The sequence below is a fragment of the Macrosteles quadrilineatus genome, unplaced genomic scaffold (genome assembly GCF_028750875.1).
Source record: "Macrosteles quadrilineatus isolate MER2022 unplaced genomic scaffold, UCM_ALF_1.0 Scaffold_2__2_contigs__length_208266976, whole genome shotgun sequence".
NCBI lineage: Eukaryota > Metazoa > Arthropoda > Insecta > Hemiptera > Cicadellidae > Macrosteles > Macrosteles quadrilineatus.
Genome location: NW_026542595.1, coordinates 133,495,250 through 133,519,660, shown reverse-complemented (window position 1 = coordinate 133,519,660; position 24,411 = coordinate 133,495,250). Strand labels below are relative to the sequence as shown.

General features: G+C 33.3%; 3 protein-coding genes across 6 annotated transcripts; all 3 read right to left on the bottom strand.

The window, feature by feature from the left end:
- Nucleotides 1-228: 228 nt before the first annotated feature.
- On the bottom strand, nucleotides 229-6,563 carry LOC128987663 (peptidoglycan recognition protein 1-like). Of its 2 annotated transcripts, none has more exons than XM_054408632.1 (4): nucleotides 6,506-6,563; nucleotides 5,189-5,388; nucleotides 4,829-4,956; nucleotides 229-816 (listed from the first exon to the last, which is right to left on the bottom strand). In XM_054408632.1, exons 2-4 carry the CDS (start codon nucleotides 5,386-5,388, stop codon nucleotides 674-676), a joined length of 471 nt encoding a protein of 156 aa, XP_054264607.1. In that variant the 5' UTR covers nucleotides 6,506-6,563; the 3' UTR covers nucleotides 229-673. The 2 variants fall into 2 exon arrangements, with proteins under 2 accessions (XP_054264607.1, XP_054264608.1); XM_054408633.1 differs by lacking the exon at nucleotides 6,506-6,563 and adding an exon at nucleotides 5,970-6,122.
- Nucleotides 6,564-8,697: 2,134 nt separating this feature from the next.
- On the bottom strand, nucleotides 8,698-13,121 carry LOC128988033 (peptidoglycan recognition protein 1-like). The gene is made up of 4 exons (XM_054409207.1): nucleotides 12,920-13,121; nucleotides 11,103-11,317; nucleotides 9,931-10,061; nucleotides 8,698-9,218 (listed from the first exon to the last, which is right to left on the bottom strand). The coding sequence occupies exons 2-4, from the start codon at nucleotides 11,306-11,308 to the stop codon at nucleotides 9,034-9,036; spliced, it is 522 nt and encodes a 173-aa protein (XP_054265182.1). The 5' UTR covers nucleotides 11,309-11,317; nucleotides 12,920-13,121; the 3' UTR covers nucleotides 8,698-9,033.
- Nucleotides 13,122-14,571: 1,450 nt separating this feature from the next.
- On the bottom strand, nucleotides 14,572-21,868 carry LOC128987357 (peptidoglycan-recognition protein 3-like). Of its 3 annotated transcripts, none has more exons than XR_008490232.1 (4): nucleotides 21,774-21,868; nucleotides 20,882-21,103; nucleotides 15,854-15,981; nucleotides 14,572-15,131 (listed from the first exon to the last, which is right to left on the bottom strand). XR_008490232.1 is itself a non-coding variant. In XM_054408160.1 (4 exons), the coding sequence occupies exons 1-4, from the start codon at nucleotides 21,781-21,783 to the stop codon at nucleotides 14,971-14,973; spliced, it is 516 nt and encodes a 171-aa protein (XP_054264135.1). In that variant the 5' UTR covers nucleotides 21,784-21,868; the 3' UTR covers nucleotides 14,572-14,970. The 3 variants fall into 3 exon arrangements, 2 of the variants coding, with proteins under 2 accessions (XP_054264135.1, XP_054264134.1); XM_054408160.1 differs by having other exon boundaries at nucleotides 20,887-21,103; XM_054408159.1 differs by lacking the exon at nucleotides 21,774-21,868 and adding an exon at nucleotides 21,573-21,654 and having other exon boundaries at nucleotides 20,887-21,103.
- Between the last annotated feature and the right edge of the window lie 2,543 nt (nucleotides 21,869-24,411).

Genomic DNA, 24,411 nt, shown 5'->3' with positions numbered 1-24,411 from the left:
AATACTTGGTTGTTGAACACCATTGTTTCGGATCCATAGTTGAACTATATGTATCATGATGTACACTTGAAGTTAAATGTATTCATTTACAGTAAGTTGAAACGCCACCTACTATGCGTATTTTAACCCAAATATGAGTGAAGGATGAGTGTATTATGAAGTGTGATGCCTTGTGTAGCTTTGTTACTGACTTTGGCCAGTTGTTTCATTAGCCAGGACCATTTATTGAAAGTCCAATGATCAAGGACAGCTGGGTCCACTTTCGAACCATCAAAAAGCTGCACGTTTTTCCCAGGATTCTTCGAAACCACGGTGACCATTCGATTAGTAGGCGAGTAACATAACCACTCAGATACCAAGCTGATCCCTAGCTGATGCCAGCTTCCCCACAATCTTAAGTATAAAATACAGTTTAGAAAACATACTACATATATTTGAAAAATTACTTAAAATTACCCTTTGAATGCGTTCTTTTTCAAGCTAGTCGTTGTTTTCTCGTTTCACGCACTATGTCACAGCCGTTCCGTGTGTAACTTATAAAGTCTTTGAAAGTTCAGAGAAGTATATCCAGATGACAAAGCTATCTGATGACAAAGCCATCTAACGACAAGCTCTGACGCGTCAAGATGTTCACATTGTTAACTTTGACGTGGAAGGTCCGCCTCTCACTTGGTCAAAACAGATCCGGATTTAAAGACCGCTTCTCTGTTATTGTTATATCGCGGTACTGGAAGTGTTTAGCAATCATCCCATCCTTCACGCCAAGTTTCACAAGTTCCACGGCTGCCTGGGCCATGGGCTTAGGAACCGTGCTGGCTGTGGAAAACAGTTTAAATAATAGATTAAGAAAAATTCAAACAATAACGTTATTTTTTTATGTAATACATAACTATTTGATTTTCAATAAATTTAAACTATAATTGATCATACTATAAAATGTATGCCCCTTAGTTACCATTGGCTGTATGGGCTATTAATTAACAGCTGGATCATGTCAGCCTTAGTCACTAACAAGACTACAAGATCGTGCCACTTATCTCCATTCATAATAGACTTATAACACCTACATTCGTTTGGTCGCCATTTCAGAATTTAGTATTAAGGTTTAGTTGAGGTTTATTTTGAAATAATAAGTTTATTGGTTTTTTCGATTAATTTTGAAGGCGAGACAGCTTGTTGTTTTTTGATAGTCAAAAACCACAGCTATGGACATAAAACATTACTGGATTTTTCGTAATTTAATTTATTAATTTTACACTAATACTTTTAATAGTTTAATAAATCAAATGGTTATGACACGTGCGACAATTAACGTTCCAAATCTATTTTAGATAATTTTCAAATTATCGTTGCAGTCTGTTGGAAGATTTAGTAAAGTGTACAGGAAAAGACAAGACATGCATTCTTTTAGCTATACAAAGGCGTGGGAACTTCTGAATATTCAAGTGTGAATCCACTTGAAAATAAAAATGGTCCTTTACGGTCACCATCGCCGTAATGTGTCCCACAAAATATTACTTCAAAATGAAGCATAGCTCTAGTAGTCCAGTAAAATAAGACATTTTGGTATGCAAAAGGTCGGGTAGTTCTGATTTTTGGATATGTTGTTAGTATTGGGCCCATAACATAAAATCCAAGTTATCCACCTCGAGATACTGCCGCTCGCCGCGGGGCGCGCCACTTGTTATCGAAATATTAAAAATATGGCAATTCCTATTGTTTTTCACTCAATCTCTCGAACCGTTGAGTTTGCCGAAAATTTTATATTATTACATTAAAGAAGAATAAATTTGTGACAGTTTAAGCCCAACAGCAAGTATGTAGCGTAAATAATGGTCAAAATACAGACCATCAAAATAAATAAATTTTCCAAAGACGTATAAAAATTGTGGTTTTTTCAATATTTCCACAATATAGTTGTTTGAAGCTAACACCGTATTGATTTAGAGAGTATGCCAGTTTATTTGCTATTAATAGAAAATAAATGAAAGTATGAATAAAAATACCCCCACCTCAGCAAACCTGCAGACTAAGCGAATTTCCATATGCTTGATTTGATTTTCACAAACCTATTTAAATAACATTAGGTTTAACTGGTACCTAGGTTTGCTGCCAAAGGGAGGGTTATATAGTATATAAAATAATAATAGTATGATAAGAAACAAATAAATTTACCTAATTTTATAAAAATGTGTATAAAAAAAAAGTTACGAACTTCACCGGTAATGTAAGATCCTGTACTACAAAACTACAAAATTTCAAGTCTCTGGCACGTTTCTTAATGGTTCAGATGAGCGTACGAATGTCGGTATTTTTCAATGTTATTTAAAAAAAAAAGAATAACATGGGGGGGGAATTGTTCATTTAGAGGGGGTTGAAAGGGAAAAATGGGATTTTTTGGAATTTCTCCGGGCGGTTGGGCCCAAGACCCACGTGCGTGCCAAATTTCATCTCCCTGGCACGTCTAGAAGTGTCCAAACGTTTGCCTGTCAAAACATGCTAATTCTCCGTAAGAATATACGTCAAAAATTATTTTTTTCATAGAAAATTCATTATTTTAATTTTTTTTCGTAAATTAAAATTATAGAAGGTCACTTTAGTGACTTTCTTTTTAATGTTGGGAGCATAAAAAGTAGAAATATATGTACGAAAAGTCGTTTTAAAAATTAAAAACACGTAAAAAAAATAGAGGATTTTCACAATTTTTGGAGTTAGAGCGTTTTTTGAAGGTGAAGGAGTGCGAATTTCGATATGACGCCTTCTCAGAGAAAACTGTCTTGTAGAAAATTTAATTGCGAACCTACAATTTTTCCTCAAATCGATTCTAGCTCTTACCGTTTTCGAGCTACAGCCGTTTTAAAAAAACATGTTTTTCCGAAAACCGAAATTTTTATGGAATTTTTTTGGGGGGGTAGAATTTTGAAAATGGGGTTTTTACGAATTTCACCGGTAATTTAAGATGCCATAGTACAATACTACGCAAATTCCAAGTCTCTAGCACGTTTCTAAACGTTTCAGATGATCGTACGAAAATCGGTGTTTTTCAACGTTATTTCCCATAAGAATAACATGGGGGGAAAATTGTTAATTTAGGGGGGGTTGAAAGGGGAAAATGCGACTTTTCGGGATTTTCCCGGGGGTTTGGGCACTAGACCTACAAAACACCAAAAATTTCAAGTCTCTAGCTCATATAGAAGTGGTCTAGAAGTAGTATATAGAGATTTGGTTCTCGCAGGAATCATTGCGCTTCTCGCTGGCATATATACCACGCCCGGCCTCTACCACACCGGGAGGACCCCGATGCTGCTAGACGTCGGTAGAGATTCACTTCTCTACCATACACATTGGTGATGTCTCACACTCCGACAGTGGAGCTTACGTCTCAGCAGCGGACTTTGTTCTCCTTTTGTAAACTCTGAAGTGTAATGTTAAAATAATACATTAACACTTTTATTGCTTTTGTAAAGCAAACTTATTGCTAGGAATAGGAAGTAAACAAAATTTAATGTTTTATAATATGTAAATTGGTAGCTAGTATTTCATCAGCCACTACAATTTTTTTATTTATGACTACTATAACATTATCTAGTTTTAAGCAATTAAATAATTTATCCTCTAGTATTGTAATAAACAATATTACAGTAAGCGTTTAATCAACAACACTGATCTCTATGCGTAAACATGAAACACACATTCAGAAATGCGCCAGGCTTTAGAATAGGAGATTCTAACTGTTATATTTTAAGTCAATTACAACTACTATCGAAACATGTATTTGTCATAAGTTAGTAGAATCCAAATTTTTATTTAAAAAATAATACACGGGTATTGAATCTGTCTACATATATGGTTGGTCAACTAAATGTACGTTTTAATGGTTTTAATGGTTAGACAAACGTTGCGCCCCACACAACTATCAAATGGTCAATGTTGTGGACACTTACGTCTCAGCAGCGGACTTTGTTCTCCTCTTGTCACTTTTGTGTAATCTCTAAAATGTTGTAGAGCTAATTAGGAACGCGAAAAGTATAGAATACCGTAATTCGCTCATTTATCAACCGGACACCAGTTTTTCGATACAAACTCCCAAGGGCTCGAAGCTTAATTAAAGGATTGTACTTTATTACATTAAAAATATTATATAATGAGTCAGTTCTTACGTTTGTTTTTATTTATTTATTTATAACTAGCTGATATACCCACGCTTTGCAACAAAGGAAAGAGGATGTGGAAGAGAAAATGTTGGTTCTTTGAAAATACCACATGAAATGGTTTTTAAATCCAGTGCCAATGGGTGGTTTATTTTGGTAAAATTCCGTTTTTGTTAACTGGGGTTGTGAAGACATTTTTAACTATTTGGGACGATTATAAACTGTGTAAATAAGTGTATATTTATAATTTTCATAAATGTCATTGTTTTAAAGTCAATTATTAGGTAAAGCTGATCTTCCAACAACTTAGAGTACTGTTATATAAATAAATAAATATATATATATATAAAACAGAACAAAAAAAAACATTGATCGAATTAAGGCCTCTTTTTCTGCAGCTCTTTAAGTAAATTTCTCACTAAGCACAAAGTAAAATACCCTAATTTTCCCTATATAATATATTTAAAACTTTCTCCGACGGTTGTGATCCGGTAATTACACAATGTACTTTACAAGTTAAGTTGCAATTACCCTGACAATGAAACTAATAAAAATGCAGTTACAACAGCAAATAAGTAAACAGTTCTAAGTTTTAAGTAGCTAAGTTTTGTGTTTGTGAAACATCAAGGTATTTCAACACTTGCTGAGTACCCTGTATGTACTAATAATGAACTTACCCGTGTAAGTTCCCAGGTAAGCTATGACGATACTGGTCAAACTGTAACTCTTGAAGCTTCTTGGTAGTTCAGGAGCCAAGGCCCAACCTCTTCCTTCGTACACTGTAGCGTCTCCCCCGATTATAAAACTGTTGGAAAAGATTAGCTTATTATTTTGAAGTGTTCTACTTTGTATCAACTACCAGCATGTTTCATTCGTACTGTCTTTCCATCATAGTTTTTTAACTCGTATAAGTATCAATGTATTGTTTGCAAGCTTTTGACCAACCTATTCACTAGACTATATTAGCAGATGCAGATTTCATAGGTTAGCATAACCTCAAAACCATTAACAATATGTAAGTTATCAAACCTGATTACTTATATCTGATGTCTGCCATCCGCTGAATGTTGATGTTGAACTCTTGTACCCTGCGAACCATGCCGTTACAATACACCCGGTGACGACATGGTTTGGTGTGCGTGTTCATCAGGAATACAGTCTGTGCTGGTGACGTCATGAACGTAGTTCTGGCGTGTGGTAGGGCGTACCACCTGTCTCGGCAGATGATATCCAGCATCTACAACAAGGGAGTCTGTCAGGACGAAGTATTTATAGAAAGAGTGGCTCATGTCATAGCGAGGCCGATAGTTCAGGCATCAAAGACCAAATAGGGGAATAATTCCAAAATGCCAAATTTGGTTCAGTTGTTGAGGAAGGGTCCTTAAACTTTTTAGGATGCGTGATGTTTCTCCCCACTTTTTCCCCTCGACATGTCTTAAGGTAATAGTCCTTGCAAAAAAGGTGCATATGAAACTTCTTTGTTGATAATTTTACGTAAATAATTCTTAAGGCTTACGACAATCGTTTTGCTGGAGGCCGTAGTTATTGAGTTATTTAAGAAAACCCCGATAAAAAGGGACCTTTAAAATCACCCAACCCTTTTAGCTCTACCCCCACTGGTCAATACCTTTAGTAGGTTGTTTATGGACCCTTTCCCCTACAACTGTAAAAAATGCTTATACGTTAATTACTCGTATTTCCCCTATTTGTTCCTATTTTATCTTATATTTTAATACGATTGCGAAACAAATGTACTGATAGAATGGTTTTCGTCCTGGCGGGACACTTAAGATTTATCAGTATATTCTGGTTTTGTACCTTGTTCCATACGTCCCACGCACGAGCCTCCGGACCACGTGTAGAGGAAAATTACAGGTTTAAAGTTTTGTTAATGGCGTACTTCTATGAGATAGTCACAGATTGCACTAGTGGAAAAAATTTCATTTTCTGCCTTACTTGTTGTTACTGAGATGACTTACCTGAAAAATGACGAACTTTATTGTATATGTTTTGTATACCATGGGAAAAAAGAACCATTTAGATTGGAAGGAGCTTTAAAATTGAAAAAAAATCATCTGTAGAGTATTTTTTAAATATGACATATATGTTAATAAAATATATTTACATCGAGAAAAAGCGCCCAACTATCAGTTCACATGGGAAAAGCAGTTAAGTACCACAATATCTTCTGTGCGAAACACACGCAGAGCATTTAGTTAAAACTATATTACTAGATATTTTACAGTGAGTAACTGAATAAATTAATCATTTCGAATACATAAACTGTGTACATATTTTATTATACAGGTGTAAAACCTGTATTTGTGTTTTACTATAAGTAAGAAAAAAATTACCTCCGTAAGAAACACACTTTTTCAGCACCCTCATAGGTTTTACTTATTTAATCTAAAACGTTAATAACCAAACCACGAATATCTTGACCATTGATAGCTTGGTGTAGATAAGATAGAATTTATCTAAGCTCAGTATGGTTTTGTGATTTCAGTAAATACAATACTCTACTAAGCTGTTCTTATTGTAAATTACTGTTGGAGGGATATAAAAAGCATTTAAGTGAATTTCCCATTTAGGTAGCTTTAAAGTAGGTCTGGTAAGACCTAGTCACGGTCTAATTAACTTTTACTTTTGAATATATTTTATTTGTTTATGCGTGTCTGTACTCTAGTAAAAATCACAGGATTTTGATTAAATTTGGAACATACGTGTAAATTTACGTTTATTCGAGTTAGTTTTCAAACCTGCATGTGAATGAAGTTTTATGGTGTTTTTAAGGGATTTAAATTGGGTTTTCTCCTTTTCAACCCACAAAACCTATAATTTTGCGATTTCTTTCCTGAACACTAAGACCTCAAAAAATAACTCAGTATATTGGAGCGTTATTGTACTTCTGATGTTTTCCAATCTTGGTCAAACTTAGTAAATTGACCAAGTTAACTATAAGTTAAAAAAACACATGTTATTAACTTTGCATCAAACGTAGGCTACGAGCTCAATTAATCTACTGTTATTTAAATAGGGAATACATCTGACTTTTTATGGAAATATTTTAGTAGCCTAATTTAATTAGATCGATTAAAATCCGTTCAGTATGCAGGTTTTCTGTGATAGGGGTATTTTAATATGTCATATTTGATGGTGGTTTTGTAGTCATTTCTTAAAATATACTTAACATTTAGCGAATTATTCGTGTTCTTTGATAATACCTTATACTCTTTGATTAAAAACTAAAATAAAACCCCTAATACTCTTATATATTACACGCAGTACAACAAGTACATACCGGTACATTGGACTTTAATCAGTATTCATCTGAAACAACAATGAGATATTTTATTTCTATATTAGTTGACTGAACTAATATTGTTTGGAGTCTAACCTCTTACTGCATACATACAACCGTACTTCTTCAGTTAGTCCTTGTGGCACTATATTTTACGTTATAATCCACCACTCTTTCGCTATGTAAAAATTATATTTCTTTATAGTATATTTCATAACTAGGGCTTAAAGGGACTCTTTTCGACCCAAGCTTAAGTTTCGCAACCAAAGGCGAAGCCAAGGTCGGAAAATGAGCGAGGGTTAAAAGACACCTTTTGTCCGTGTGATGAACTATACTTTTCATCATTTTGCATCATTAATTTACAAACTAAGCTTGAAAACGAAGATACTTCCCTTGTAAAGATAACCTCCTTAAACGAATCCATCTTTTTTGCAATTTCGCTAATGTAAATAAACACCTGTTTTGTAAGTGGTACGAATCTTTTACGATTGTCTTACAGTGCATTTTATACCATCTATTGACAAGAATGCAACAATAGGTCTTACCTAATAAAGCAATCGATAAATAATTTCAATCAATGCGATTGCCTACAATCATATTAATTTACAAGTGTTTACAACAGCTCACCTTTACTGCCTAGGGTGGAGTAATAATCATACTTTAGACCCGCAACGCATGTATTAAAAATGTCTTTTTTGCTGCAGTATGACGAAAAATTAATTTTCTCACCACTGCATGGAAATTACCATATTGCCACACCTGTAAACAGTACGCAAAAAACTCATTTACGCTCTTAACCGGGAGTGACCATTCCCGCTCGCTTAATAATTAAATCAGCTGATTTCACTGTTCTATAAAACACTACAACACGTTAAGCGAATAACATAACCTAAAAAAATCAAAGATACCAAACCTTAATGCCATCTTATATACAACTAAAAAGTAAATGTAGTGTATTATAAGTTAATTATGGAGGTAGGAAACCATGTTTGAATTACTAGCACAAACAGTCATTGCCGCTCTCGAAATGTATACGTTCAGTCAAAGGTTCAGCTAAAGTTTCTTGTGGCCATCTACATTTCTGATGCGGCAGTGACGTAATTTGCGCTCTTAGTACACAAATAGCTATTATAGTATATGTTAAAAGTAAATCTTCCTCTCGTATTGTTTTACAAACACAAATATATTTTATAAGCTATACAATGTACGATGTAGCAACCAGAACTAATTTTTAACAGCAATTAATTTATGGTTATCTCATTGACCCACTAAATGCATGTTTCGATATCAGTTTTCACTGCAGCATTACAAAAATCTTTTATTACATCTGCTTGGTAAATGTTTATCTAGTAAATCTATATAGCTTAATATGGCTCATTTTAATAAGTTGCATACTCATGTTAGTAAAAAAAATGGATTTATCAAAACAAAGTTATCGGGTAAAAAAGGAAATTGTTTGGGTTTTCATGTTTACTAAAAACATATTAAATATTAGACATATTTTGGGATAAAATCTATAGTTTATGTACAGAGTGGTCCTCTCGTTCCACTACACTACACCTATTTTCACAATAAATACTTTTAGTTATATATATTCCGTCTATTTGCAGTTCGTTCGAGTCTATGTGTTTCACGCATTTCTTTTGCTCGTGATTGGTAAGTCATTTGATCATTATAGAGAAAGAATTTTGAAATAAATCCGTTCTTTACGCCATACTCAACTAAAAGCTGACCAGCCCTGGCCATTTTCTTGGGCATCGTGTCCGCTGAAAACAAAAAGATAAATGAAAGAAATTTCGATTACCTTTTTATCGTTGAAGGAAAAATGTAAGGCAATAAAACTTCATTTGTTGGTTGTAAAAATTAAAACTCCATGGCCAGTCTTTAGAAACTTATTTGTGTAGGCCTTCACTTAAATTAGGTTGATAATTACATATTCCCTGTAAATTTATCAACGTGATAAAATATTCGAACTAAATATTGTTAATAGACTTTAAAATGTTCTAATGCAAAATCAATTTGTAGGTTACACCTACAAAACAAAAAATATAATTTAGTTGATAAACGTTAAAAAAGGTGTATTTCTTCATATTACACTCTAATACATATTCATTTAACCAAGACTATTTCAATCTTCTAAAATATTTAGAATAATAGATTCATAAATAAGTGTTAATGTTTTGATGATTTCAATCTTAATCAAACTTATTTATTTTTACTAAAGCTGTGAATCTTAAATTTTACAAATATATTTAAATCGATGTCCTCTATTAGTTTTTTTTTATTGTTTCTAATCCAATAGAATTTTTTATAATTAAGTCAAATCAAACGCTTTTAGGGGAAAGTAGGTGAAACCCATTTAAATTTGTGGATGTACCGGGAATTCCGAGACGCTAACCACTACCAACACACCCAGTCTATAAAAACGTACATTTTGTTTTTATATTGTTTGCTATCCTGTATATTTCAAATATTTACCTGTTAGTCCACCTCCATGGTAACCTATTAAAATGCTCTCTGGGTTGATGGTTCTAAATTTATGGGGTAAAAGGGGTTGAATGTACCATCCACGTCCTTCAAAAACCACCCCACTTGACGTCACTATAAAACTGAAAATAAAACGATTAAAAAAACAATAAAATAAAAAAGTATATAAACCTGCACACTGTAAACTCCTCTGCTTACAGAATAGTACAGTAAGATATGTTTTAAGTTTGTCGGGAAATAAATCTTTCAAAAGCTATTCCAAGTAAAATTAATTATTTGGTACGATAAAAATGTATCAAACACATATTTCAGCTATATTTTCTTTGGACACCCATATAAGTCTGATAAATTTCAACCACTCAAATCTAACATACTAGAGCTTTTCACAACGCCGCACAGCGTTGCTTAGAAAGTGCATTACGTTGAAATGCACGGATAAAAAAGAATGCAACTCTAATGTCCTGCTAAGAAAGAATTTACAAAGTCACAGACTTTGCTTTGAAAGAATAGTCATGGTCAGGTTTGCTTTGAAATTTGCTGATCCGAAAATGTGTTTAAGATCAGTGTTAAAAGTAACGCATTTATAAGTAACGCCTATATCTCTTTCTCAACTATTTTTCTACACCAGTGGAATTTTGATTTAAGTCAACGTGAGATTAAATGCTTGTAAGGGAATCAAAGTTTGTGCATGTCCCGAGGGGGACAGTCCAACTACTCGCGGTGGTTAGATTTTGGATGAATAGTTTTATGACCCCCGAAAGATCCAGTCCAACTCCGCGCGGTGGTTTTAGTTTATAGTCAAACTCCTAAAAGTTATGTTACACTTTTTCGTAGCTTCTTTATTCATGTAGGAGGTTAGGTTAGGTTAGTGTTAAAGGTTAGGTTGGTAAGGTTAAGTTAGGTTAATGATCATGTATTAACTAAGACTTTGGGACATATAAACACCGCCCGGAGTTGGACAGTTGGACATGTGCCGCGAGGGTCTCAAAGGGACTACCGCGGAGTTGGACAGAAGGTTCGGACAGTTGTCTGACCACCGCGCGTAGTTGGGATAAGCCCGGACCGAGAACCCGTCCCTTCCGCACCGAAGTCCAAGGCGCTAACCACTAGGCTAGTAACACATAATTATTTGACCCAATCCTGTCCTCGTGTCTAACACTTACTTGTGCCTAATGTCAGGCTGGCTCTGCCCGTACACATGGTATGCCTGAGTTGACTGTATCTCGGCAGCACAATCCGACACTGTATCACACGGATTTCTGTTGATGGACATTGTGAAAATGTACATCGCAGGGTGTTTTAGTTCCTTCCCCGGTTCCATCTCGTTGGCGGCTCCCCATGACTCCCGTGTTATAATGTTTAGGTCCATCACGAAATCCTGGAAGAAATTGACAAGGACGTAAATTACAGGTTCTACGGATTTTGAGTAAAAGTTTGTGTTCTCGTGAAATATTTATAGTTTTTGTTATGCTTTTTGGTGGTAAAAAAGAGGTCGCGAATTTTTAATAGTACTGTCAATAAATTAGGGGTGGATTAAAATAAAACTAAGGTTGTCCAGTGATCGAAACCTCGACCGAAAATATGTATTGCGGTAATAACACACTTCTCTAATTTCACCCAACATTGTAAATAAAAAACATGTTTTTGGAATTTCTTCCATTTGTTTTGATTATCTTGTATTTCGTCACCATCATGGCAACCCATTAGAACTATGTTATTCTTTTTTTAATTTAAAATTCATTTTTGTGCTTATTTTTGAGCCTGTTTTAATTTATAAGCAGATTCTGCACATCTACAGGAAAATATATTTCTAACAGTGTGCGTAGATTTTCTCTGCGATGCACATAAGCTGAGAAAAACGGGTTTCAAGAAACATGCTTGCCTACTAATATAAATATAGCAAAGGTTTTAATATTGCTTCGAACTACAGTATGCGCAGATTGTTCTGTGATTCAAACAAGAGAAAAAATGTTTTCAAGACTTGCCTATTATATATAGGATATTCTCAGGCCTACTGAATCTAACACTATTTTCCTTAAGTTATTATGTTATACCTACGTACACAAACTTATCTGGCCACATACGTAGGTCTAAAAATGTATTAGATAATCTTTAGATTAAATGTCTTCACCACTTATATATTTTTGTACTCTCAAATACGTTGGTGACCACGAAGTTGACCAATAGTTCTTGCTTGACTCGTAAATTTTGGGATTACAATGGGTTGAAAAGAGATTACTCACTTTTGAACTATTTTTAAAATTAAGATCCTAATTTGATTGTTGGTCAACTCACATGCCCACCAAATTTGTAGTACACATACAAACTGGCTGAACAAACCTTGCAGAACATTGATTAGTAGACTCTTTTCACAAACTTACTTAAACGGTATCAACAATCTGACAACTATTTTATACAATTAGATTGTCAACAAGCTTAACCAAGGGCAAGCTTTGGGAGTAACTATGATATTTTATGTGGGAAATCGTAGCAATTTTAATAATTTTTAACAGTAATTGTAAATATTACTGCATTGGGAGATGTACCATTTTCTTTATAAAAGGGCCATAAAATACTAGATTTTAATCAAAATCATATACTGCTTTTGTGAATACTCGATTTTTCTGTTATTGTATGGGTTTAATTGGAAAACATTAAAAATTAATTTTTACAAAAATGAAACATCCTGGAGATGCTATGGGTTAGGACACACACACATACCGAATCACGTCAAAATCGGACCACAGTGGTGTAGTTTGTAGCTCTGTACACAGTACACATCTACACACACACTCACACTGATTTTTTTCTAAACCCCGCTTTTTTAGTTAAGGGGGGGGGGGTGGCACAACGAATTTTTCCACCAAAAACTCGAGTATTAGTGCAAAAACATTACTTTCTGAATATACTATTATAGGGCGAAAATAAAATTTTGGAATGTTATTCAGTTTGTATTTAGATCAATGTTTGTAATACATACCACTCATATATTGATGGATACAATCAACTTTTCAACTCAAATCAATGCACCAATCTTCTGAAACCTCTCCTGCATTGTCACGTAAATTGTCTTGTTCAGATTACATTCACATTTTTTCTAATATTTCTGTGTAAGTTTTAGAGCATTGAGCCATTACAACAATCTGAAATGTTATAAATACGCCATCTACAATGATGAATTGTAGATGGTAGTTACTTAGCTATCTAATCGGAACGTGTTATAGTTCTTGATTTCCTTGATAAAATCGATAACAGGATAAGGTTCAGATAATGTACATTTATTCACCCAAGCAGATATTTATTGTTTTGTTCACCGACATTACAATAACTATAAAATTATATTATAGTCTCTGTGTCATTTATTAATAATTGAGAGGGTTATTTATTAATGTGGCTATTTTTGGTTTTTTGATAGTTTTAATGATTACTATACTCTGCATACATTTCCTTTTTTATCCTATCTCGTTTTACCATTTGTTAAGATACAAGGTTTTATAAAAAAATATTCATAATTACATCGTTTACATTGGAAAAAGCATGTTTACAATGCGAAAGTAATGTTTACTATCTTATTTGGATTTTGCCGACGTGAACAAACAAAGATTTGTTATATTTTGTCAAATATTTCAATTTTCATCCACCAAAGTAAATGTTAAATTTAAATTGAAGACATAACCTAAAACTACTATGCGTTTTGTAATGTTCCTAAATGCAATAAAGAAATATAGAATGCCTGTTTTAATTAGGAAATAATATTCTTTGTAGTGTAGTGAAAGGTAGTGTTCAAAGTATACACATTCTTGACCATTTAAAGTGCTCCATAAATCTTGCACCTTAAACATGGTCCTAAGTATGTGATGACTCACTTTCTAATCTTTTTATGAAATATATTATTACCTACGATTGTTTTTTTAACTAGCATTTTCAATTCAGTTCTTAGAATTAATAAAAAGGTTCACTCAACAGTATTGTTGACTTACTTTGAGAAAAAAGAAGTAAATTTGCAATGCTTCTAAAATCAACTTATCAGCTGTAAAGGTAAATTTAATTGATTATACAATTATGTGAGTGGTCGGTACAATGAGTCCGTTGCATCACGATCAGTGAATCAGTGGCTATGAGAGGTTATAAACAAAAACATAACCTCTCTTAGACGTAATGAGTAGTGATAGTTAGTAATTAAAAAACTTAAGTAGGTAAATTAGTGTACGCAACTCGCGTTATTAGCATTTAAGACTTACGCGATCGTTGCGTAAACTACTATTTCCACACTCATGTGTATTTAAGGGAGTTTTAAAATTAAAATTAGTTTGTTTAGACAACGAAATTACTAAGGCGTAGCATTAAAACATTTTTTATTCGCAGTATACTGTTTAAATACTTTTTATAGTGATTTTTATTGTATGTGCCAGTGAAATACAAAATGTAGCTATTTAAAACAATTTTCTATGGGAAAGCCATTCAACATCCTCTAATTTCGTTGGATGTGACAGGAATCGTACACTCGGTTTGGACCAAAGTTTAAGACGCCAACCATCAAGCTACCAAAACACATTAATGAATAGCTGTTATCGAAAATATTTACTCCTTTAGCGTGGTTTAGTTAGAAGTTTATTAATTAGTCACTTCCACTTTTACACTTTCCATAGCTTCTTTATTGTATAAATTTTCACATAGATATTCACATAGATATTCACATTCTATTACAGTATCTTTCTCATATTAAAGTAAAATCAAGGTGAAAAAGACCCTCAGAGAAAATTAAATGGATAGTGATGATTTACATTAAGTCTGACTATATTCTTCCTCAACTTCCTCATATATTTTTATTTTACTATCGACTATAGAATGATCATAAAGTAATTTACAAATATAATATATATTTAGACTAGTTTGTTGCATAATTGACTATCATTACTCGTAAAAGTAAACTCTTACGGAACGCACAATCAAATATTTTAAATTTCCTGCAGCGTCTTTAGCTGTAGAATCGTTTTTCATGAAATAGGAAGTGACTAAACATTTCTTAGCTTAAAAGACAAACTTAGCTTCAGCAGGATTTGGGGTGCCTACTTTATCAGTAAAATCTGTGATGCTTTTATAAAGGCAGTTTTGTTCTATGTAGTTATTTCTCTTCCCGTATTCAATCAGTTTGTTGGCTGCAGAACACATCTCATCAGGAAGCTGATCCTCTGAAATAATAGGTGTAATAGTATTAAATTGTGTCGCTATAATAGTCTAAATAAATTAGATATATTTAACTGACAAGCTTGTCGTTGCCTGCTAATGCAAGGAAAAGATCACATTTCCTCCGCTGTTAACAGTACGCAAATCACCTTATTTCACTGTCAGCTAATTTCACTGTAATTTCTACACTAACCAGCAAACATAACCTAAATTACATTTTATACACATCAAAAAAGTTAATCTGTGTGTTTAATAAGTTAATAATTATGGTGCTAGGAAAACCCTCGTGTGTACACTAATAGCTATTTCAGTTTTGTCATCACTTGAAAAATCTATTCACAAAATTGAAAATAGTTTTATTCTTCTTTGACTATACTAGTGTGTAACGGCATTAATATTTTGTTGACAAAATTAAGTAGCTGTTCAAAGACCAAATTCTTTTAGAGGCAACATGTAATCTTTGACAGAACACACTCTTGTTTGTATGTAGAAGTATTAGGAGAAAAGCTTTACCAGAATTAGTTTTTAATGATTTTTGAATTTTCTGTTTTATTCAACTAAGCTCAATTAAGAGGAAAATTCCAAAACTTGCACTAACCTTTGAACCGTAAAACGTACAAAACTGGACAACATTTTACGTAACAATACTTTCTCCAGTTACTATGTATGGAAAGAGAAAGTAAACATATATTTCTCGGTTTTACATCGAGTGATTAATTATTCTCACCTTTGTACATTCCAACGAAACCGATCAGGATGCTCCTCATTGCATCTGCGACAGCAAAAGCGGCGAGTCTGGGAGGGGTCATCCACCCCCTTCCTTCATACACCCTCCCATCCCCTCCAATCATGAAACTGGACAATGTAAAAGCTGTTGTTAATATAAAACCATTGACGATAATTGAAAAACATATATGGCTATAGGGTACGATTTAAAATTTACCTCAAGGTTTTTATAACAAATTTCGTTCGTGAATATCCTAAAACACAATAGTTGAACCAATTTGCATTTAGATGTGAAGAACAAATTTGCAGATTGGTTAAATAATTAAGGTAGGTTTCGTATTTTTTTATACCGTATTCATAGTTTGCTCTGTTCACTTACAGAATCATTTGGTGCATAAATTGTATGTCTTAAATTTATTAAAAGTATGGCTTTCAAACGGGAAAAAATAGTATATTTCATCAATAGGGCCTAAAGTGAATCTTTTCGACCCGAGCTCAAGTTTTGCTATCGAGGGGAAGCCGAGGTCGGAAAATGAGAAAGACACCTTTTGCCCGTGTGATGAACTATTTTTTCGTCCCTCCTGTAACCTTAAATAATGTCCAAATTCCGCAATCCCACGAAGTGAAATATCTCGGCATGACGATTGACAAAAGATTAACATGGAAAAACCATATCTGGAATAAAAGAATGTACCAAAATTTAAAATTTAAAAATCTTTCCTGGCTCCTAAATAGTAAATCAAAATTGACCATCTATATAAATAAAGTTAGAGTTTTGTCTGTACATTGCTCAGAATCGTAAATTTTTAGGTTATTTTTACGTTTTATACATTAAAGAAGCCGAAACAAGTCTCATCTAAATTTCTGTCTGTCTGTCTGTCTGTCTTTCTGTCTTTCTGCAACACTCAAGATGGCATTTTACGCAATCTTCTCCAGGAAAACGAGAGTACCTATCAAGACCCAAGTCATTTTAATGTATTCACTGGATTGGCGAGAGTGTTTTTAGCCTTTAAAATATGGCCTCACTACTTTGTAATTAAAATTACGGACGTTCAAAAATGAAGTTTTGTGCGATTTTTGTCAAGTTTTCGTCCAATTTTTATCACATAATCATCTAGGAAATAACGAACAGCTGTTCGGATCAAGATTATTTTTTCTAGCTGTCACTGAAATGTTTACAAATGTTGTTTACAAACACCGCAACCATTTCCGATCACGTTTTGAAGGCAAATCCCATCCAAGTGAGATTAAAAACGTTTTTCTGACATAACGGATTTAATTAATCGCAAGTGGAATAATATAGTGTAATCGTAAATTAAATAACTAGGCATCATCCAGGTCAGGAACCAGACATTCTTTGTGTATAAAATTGTTCTTGAGTTTTGATAACCAGAAAGAAGATATTGAATCAGTGTTTTATAAGGCTGGCAAACTTAAATTTACTAATGATCGTCACCAATAGCTTAGAAACAAGGTTCCACTCATTGACGACTCTTCAATGGCGGTTGTGTAAAGTGTGAAGTAAAAAATCACAACTGCAGAGGGTGATTGTAACAGAGGTTTACGGATGATGCTAAGCTCGATTTTCCAATGTGTCACTTTCTGTTCCTACCATTGACTATATATAGTTAATAGTTCCTACTCACCGTGTGATGCAATCGCTGGACCATACAGCCAATAGGCCCATAGCCCATCTCTTGGGTACGTACTCTTACAGAATTATTTTTATAACAACCTTTTCGACAACGATCCTTGATACCGGTACTTTTCCATAGAATACACGGCCTACCTAGGTACTTAAGAAATAAAATTACAAACGTCCAAAAACCCAACGTTGTGTAATTTTTGTCACATTTCCTTATAATGTTAATAGATATACCAGCAATCATTGTTTAGAGAATACGTAATCTATTAAATAACAGAAAGTTATGTTGTATAAGGTTGTTTTTTTTTCAAACTGACACCGATAAGTTTACATTAAGAGTTGTGTACAAATAAAGCAATTAATGGGAAATAACTTTGATTGCCGATAACTTTTTATGAGAAAATCCAAAACCAAGAGATAAATAACCTTGATTAACGCATATAATTGGTCGGATGCACTACAGTTCTTAACTGTAAACGTTGTTTTTGGTACGGTACTGGTTCTTTTCCTTTTAATTATTGGTAGCAGCAAGAATCATTTTTACGTACCAACACATCACAGTAATTTACAAATTAGTTAGTGGTGTTGCACCTTATTTATTACAGGCGTAGGCCTATCCAATTTATTGATGTCTTAACTGTATATTTTTTGCTTTTTCTGTCTGGATTCCAAATTGTTAGTTTATGCTAAGCGATAACGCATTTTAGTAAAACATTTATTCAGCAAACCATCATGAATTGTTCAAACGCTTTGAACGTTGTTTATGTATCAATAGTTCGTGGTCTATTTTGGTAATTTTTACTATAAATCACCAATCTAAATCGTCTATAGTAGGCCTACTGTACTTCATTTCATATAGCAAACCGATTCAGATAGCATTTCGACAGAATTTCGGGTCATCTCCGGTCCAAGCAATAGCAAATATAAATTGTTATGATAAAATTTTATGACATTAACAAAGATTTCAAATACTAATTTTATATGTACTTTTTTATGCTTAAAGCGTAGCAAATTCCCTAATTAAGTTCTGTATTTTTGTGTGTATGTCTGTTGGTAACGCATTAATGTCCTTTATTTCTCAGTATTTCACGGAAAGGACAAGAGCACCTTGAAAATGAAAATGTCAACCCGAATAAAGTGTTAAATTATGAGTTTGAGGTAGTACCTTAAATACCTTTAACCATTATGTTATAATCCTTTAAATTCTGAACAAAATTGTACAAATCCCATTTCCAAAGGTTGTTGACAAACTTATGGGAGAAAGTATGTGTCAAGAATGCTGATACAGTTTTTTTAGTTTAATCATTGCATTTAACATATGGACCAAAAAGATCCGGGTGACATTTAATTGCGAAGCATTAGTTTTGGCTTGAAACTGTCAGATACTGTATTTGCGAAGGAATAGTTTTGTCAGCATATCTGAAAATATGCAAACCAACTGCTGTGCTTTAGTATATAAGAAGGTTTTAACTGACTATGATGAGATCCCCGTGCGTAGAACGGGCACACAGCTAGTTCCAAATAAATTATTACTATACAAAGTAATCCTGAAGCCAATTTGGACTTATGGAATCCAACTGTGGGGAACGTCCAGTATGTCGAACATAAACATCATCCAACGATTTCAGTCAAAAGTTTTAAGGTTCATCCTGCAAGCCCCGTGGTATGTTAATAACAATATCCTTCACAAGGACAGTAGAATTCCGACGGTTGAAGAGGAAATAACCAAATTTAGTACAAAATATCTAAAGAAGCTTAAAAATCACCCCAATCACCTGGCTCTAAACCTTTTGGACAACAGTACCAGTATATACAGGCTGAAAAGGATTCATGTCTTGGACCTAAGCTCACGTTTTGTTTGAACAATTTAATTTTCCCCTGTTTATTTACTTATTTATTTTGTCATTGAAATATTTTTAAGTTAGATCTGCCAATGGACAGAGACTAACTAACGTTTTATAAATAATTGTTATTGTATTTGCTGAATGTTCAAAAAATGAACAGATTGTAAATACAATTGTGAAAAAAATATATATATATTACATAATTAATTACACAAACTAAGCTATGAAACGAAAATATTTTTCTAAATAACCCTTCAAAATGAATGAGCTTGTCTTTAATTCTGCTAATGTAAATAAGCAGCTGTTTGGTAAGTGATTCAATTATTTCGTATATTACGATTGTTCCATGCGATTCTTGCATACGAAATTTACAACTGTTTACAATAGCTGATTTTTATTCCCTAGGGACTAAAAAGGCTTTTTACTCCCTAGACACGCAACGCATGTATAAAAACGCCTGTTTTTGCTGCAGTATGACGAAATAGTATATTTCGTACCTAGGGCCGAAAATTAGGTTTTGCCGGCTCGAGATAGTTCGAGACGAACTCGAGAACTTAAAACGATCGAGAGCTGCAAAACCATTTCGGGCCATGGTACGAACGCTATTTTTCACCACATTATACCCTTATTAGCACTATTCGCCACAATAATAATGTACACTAACACAACAAAACTACAACTTTAAGGTAATGTGAAGAAATAATTTGAGGAATAATAAAAAAAATTTTAATAAACAGTTGCTAGGCAGTGGTGACGAAAAACAAGTCTACGGTCCCCAAAATATGATCGCAGCTGACATGGCCAGCAAAATGTAACTTTCAGCCACAAATTAACGTTTGTAATACAGCTAAAAACATAATATTGTGGTGAAAAAATCGTAATTGCGAAATTAGATTTTCAATTTGTTAATTGGATTATCTTTGAATGTCAAACAAACTAAAAATTACTCATTAATAAATGATTGCACCGTAATTAGAAAGACCAATTACTTGTAAGCCCCTATATGGTGTGAAAACAATTGCCTGTTTCGTTCGAACTAGTTGAAAAACATCATCGTTGGCTAATATACAAAGCAAATGAGGTAAACAAAAAAAAAAAATAGAAAAACAAATTCAAACATGAGAATTTTCTCAGAGCATCGGGATTACATCATTATCACCATCATTTTTGATTTGTGGGATTAAAACCCAATCCTACTTTACTCCCTTCGGGTTATGTATGTGTGTATATATATTCACCAGTTGCTATAAAAAACCCTCAAAAATCATGAAAATACCTCATTAAAATGGTGGAAGGAAAATACATACGTGTGCATTATCGTCATATGCTGACGTCACTCAGATTGCAAACACCATTTTACCATTTAACAAATTATGAAAGCCATAACAATCAAATCAAAACAAATATATACTTATATGGCAATACAATCAGCTGATTTTTTGTTTGCGATCTGGGTGACGTCAGCATATGACGGGAATAGCACACCTATTTTCCTTCCACCATGCCTCATTACTGTATAACAAAATTAAAAACATCTTACTTTACTTGAATCTAATATCCGTGGGGAACCTGGAGAAGTGTTTATGCTGAAGGAAGCGCAGAGTCCCTTCACAGAAAAGGGGGTCGAAGCAAGGCCCTGTGTGTGTAGAAGCGGCGTATACTATGGTAGCCGGCCTTATAGGAAGATCTTTAGTCTCGTACAGTTCTATTTTAGTTCCGCTCCATTCAAACCTTGGTATGATAGCAAACTCTTCCGATGTGTCTGAAACGTAAAACACACTAAACAACCCGTCAATAAAATATTGACCTAGTTTGAAAATAATTTACGAACATTTATTATACATTTTGACAACTTTTGGTAGCTCAGTTGTGTTGGTCTCTTAACGACTTGTAAAAAATCATTGTAAAATACACTGCTAATATACAGCACACAATTGCATGAGATTGTAAAGAAGGGCTCAAAACCTAGTTTGTGAGAAATTATCAAAATTCAGCTGTTTATTTTTTTAACTAAGTGTGATGTATGTTCTAGCCCTTGAATCGTTATACTAGGACTCGACTAGGTATTTCTGAATGTTAATACTTAGTATTTTCTTGAACATTACAAATAGATTTTTTGTTATATAGTTTTTATAATACTCAAAACTTTCTTTTGAATTAAGATGTGTATTCAGCTATATTACAGAAAATAATCAAACCAGGTGTTCAAGTTTGCTAAGACTGCACTATACCTTCATTGACGTTATTTCTTCGAAACATGTTTGAACAACCATTTGAGATTATATAAAATACGTGTCTCCACAAATTTAAAAATCCTAATGAACATCAACGTTTACTAGGACTGACACTAGACTGTATGTTCCATTATTATTTATGTCACAAAATACAATCTGCCTTATAAATTTCCCTTGTCAATATGAAACTTTACTTACCTGTTGTCATGTTTATTTTAACTGAATGCTCATGTTATTTTTGTATTGTTAAACTTCATTTTGTAGCTATACTCAACACAGGCTATAAAGCTTTGTTATCAGAACAATGTTCAGATGTGATAGCTTATGAATTATAACATCCACTGATAGACATCTAAAGTTACTTAAGAGTTTTGTGGAACATTTACAGTTCGGGTATAGATCAATCAAGAACTCAGCTGAAAGACGTTTTTAATTTTTTTTAATCTTTTTAACTTCCTCAGGTTTAAGGCAGCATAAACTTAAATGAGTTAGCGAACTAGCAAGATCGAGTCATATGGAACGGAGTGTTAACTTATAAAGATTATGACGTTTTTAAAAACATTAAGCTTTTCAAATTTTTACCATTAAATCATGGAAATATATAATTTTCATTTTGAGGAAACAAATAATTTTGTACAACTAGTGTCCCTGTTGCTCGAATTCGAGCAATTGCTAAGTATTACAGGCTTTATTTTAAAACGAATCGCAGTCATAATTTCTGATGACTTTAAAAGATTCGACTCAAAGATTTTGTAAATACTCATGATGTACATAACAGATCGATATAATCACAATTTCTTGTAAATATCTTATCATTTTTCAAAAGCTGATCTTGTTTTTCTGTGTTTTCTACAAATAGCCTTACTCATAGCCGCATTAGGTTGTCCACAATAACGATTATAAATAATAAAAAAAAAACATTATTTCTATTTCTTCTCCTTGGTGGTGTTCTATGACTTTCCTATGTTTCCATAGTTTGCAAATCACCTCTTTCAATGATTACTAAGAAATGCAGCGCAGTGTTAATTTAGTTTTTTTTTTACTATATAAATTTATCCAGGCTCTCTCACTTTTTTCCATTGTAATATTTACGCCAACCCAAATTCAAATAGTAAATATTTCATTTCAACTAAGTCGGAGAAATGCGAAACTTTAAAGGGTCCCAGGGCCTCACTCTCAAATTATTTCGATAAAAAGAAAGTTTCCTGCACAACTTCACGTTCTGCTCTTTCCAATGACACCAAAAACATGTCAATCGGTTCAGTAGTTTCGGAGGAGTAATTGTCACAAAAATCCTGCTTGCGTATTAAATAAGTATATATATATATATATAAAGATGGTGTTGTTATACAATTAAAATTTACAGAAAGAAAACCTGTACATTTAAAATGATCATGTTAATCCCATGGAGAATAAGAAAACTCCTGTAGATTGCTTGTTTATGGATTTATGTTGTTTTGGTAAATTTATTCATTTTATTATAGGTATACTATTTACATTTGGACATAAATACTTTTTACCTTCCACGTAACAGCAAACCTAAATACTTGTTAAATCGGATGTTATTTAAATGGGTAATAATATATGACTCGTTTAAATTGAAATCCCCTTGGTCCGCAGGTTTGCTGTGGAGGGGGTATGTAAACTTTGATTAACTAAGACATCAATTTGTGTTTCCATGTAACAATTTAAATAGCATTTAGAGCTAATTTGAAACATAACAGCTATGTTAATGAACAACTTACATAAACCCAAGTAAAAATGTATTCACCTGCAAATTTCCATTTAAAATATTACGTAAAAACTTTGCAAGTAACACGTTCTATTAGCTACTAAAGGTTTTGGTTAAATAATTCGAAACATGTCACTAGTTTGTAAAACGGTATTTTATTTTACATCTCACTTTGTTTATTTACTGCCTTTACAAGGATTATTTGAAATGGTCATGAACGTTCCTAATGCACATTTAGAGGTCATGTGTTGGTACACTCGATATTTTTTTAATAGCACAGCAGGTTAAGCCTTTGGGTTTTGGATAATAAAGTTCCATACATTTTCAAATGCTAAACATTCTTATTGATTTAATATCCTGGTCTTTTTTATCGTATCTACGCCAGTGGCAATTTTTGTTACGAAGTCATTTCGAACACTTTCAAGGGAAAGCGGTCCAAACCCATTAAAGTTTGGTGGATGTGTTTGTGTGTTCAATCCCCGATTGAACCCGTCCCTCCCGCACCGAAGTCCGAGATGCTAACCACTAGGCTAGCAACACAACCACATGCAAGTTTTGGTTTTCGATAATGGTTAAGTGCTATATTTTTTTAAGTCCTTTGTACCATCACGTTATTTTACTTTTTATTGTTAAGACTATAACAGTACGGCACATACTTCATAATCTACCTTGAATAAAGATTTTTGTTAATTTCATCGAAATTAACTCCTTGCGTAACTGGACATGAACCACGGTCATACTTTACAAAATGATTCATGTACTATTTACTGTAGAAAAAGTCAATAATAGTGCAAATTAATAATATATTTTTTATTAAATGAAGTAAAATCCTTCTTATGCTATGCAAAGTAATAGCTCCTGCATGTATGCTTGTTTTAGCTTCTAGTTTTCATGTTTTATTTGTGATACAAGTACAAAGATAGCTGTGCATACTGTACCTCATTATATAGATCTCATCAGGGATTTTATAACATTAGTTCCTACCTCATCATGTTTTTTTGCTGCTCTCCTTAAAAGTCAAACGTTAATCACACCTAGGACCTTCTTACAGGGCGAAATATAACATTTCCTTGTTGAAAGTTAGTTTACTATGTACAGTTTTGT

Coding starts and splice junctions, on each gene's coding strand:
- LOC128987663 (XM_054408632.1), bottom strand. CDS start 5,388: ATGCTGGATATCATCTGCCGAGACAGGTGGTACGCCCTACCACACGCC. Junction 4,957..5,188: donor ATGGCAGACATCAGATATAA/GTAATCAGGTTT, acceptor CTTTTCCAACAG/TTTTATAATCGGGGGAGACG. Junction 817..4,828: donor TTACCTGGGAACTTACACGG/GTAAGTTCATTA, acceptor TGTTTTCCACAG/CCAGCACGGTTCCTAAGCCC.
- LOC128988033 (XM_054409207.1), bottom strand. CDS start 11,308: ATGGACCTAAACATTATAACACGGGAGTCATGGGGAGCCGCCAACGAG. Junction 10,062..11,102: donor CAGCCTGACATTAGGCACAA/GTAAGTGTTAGA, acceptor TTTTATTTTCAG/TTTTATAGTGACGTCAAGTG. Junction 9,219..9,930: donor CCATGGAGGTGGACTAACAG/GTAAATATTTGA, acceptor TTTTGTTTTCAG/CGGACACGATGCCCAAGAAA.
- LOC128987357 (XM_054408159.1), bottom strand. CDS start 21,600: ATGTTTCGAAGAAATAACGTCAATGAAG. Junction 21,104..21,572: donor AAGAAATAACGTCAATGAAG/GTATAGTGCAGT, acceptor TTTACGTTTCAG/ACACATCGGAAGAGTTTGCT. Junction 15,132..15,853: donor TTTCGTTGGAATGTACAAAG/GTGAGAATAATT, acceptor CTATTATTTCAG/AGGATCAGCTTCCTGATGAG.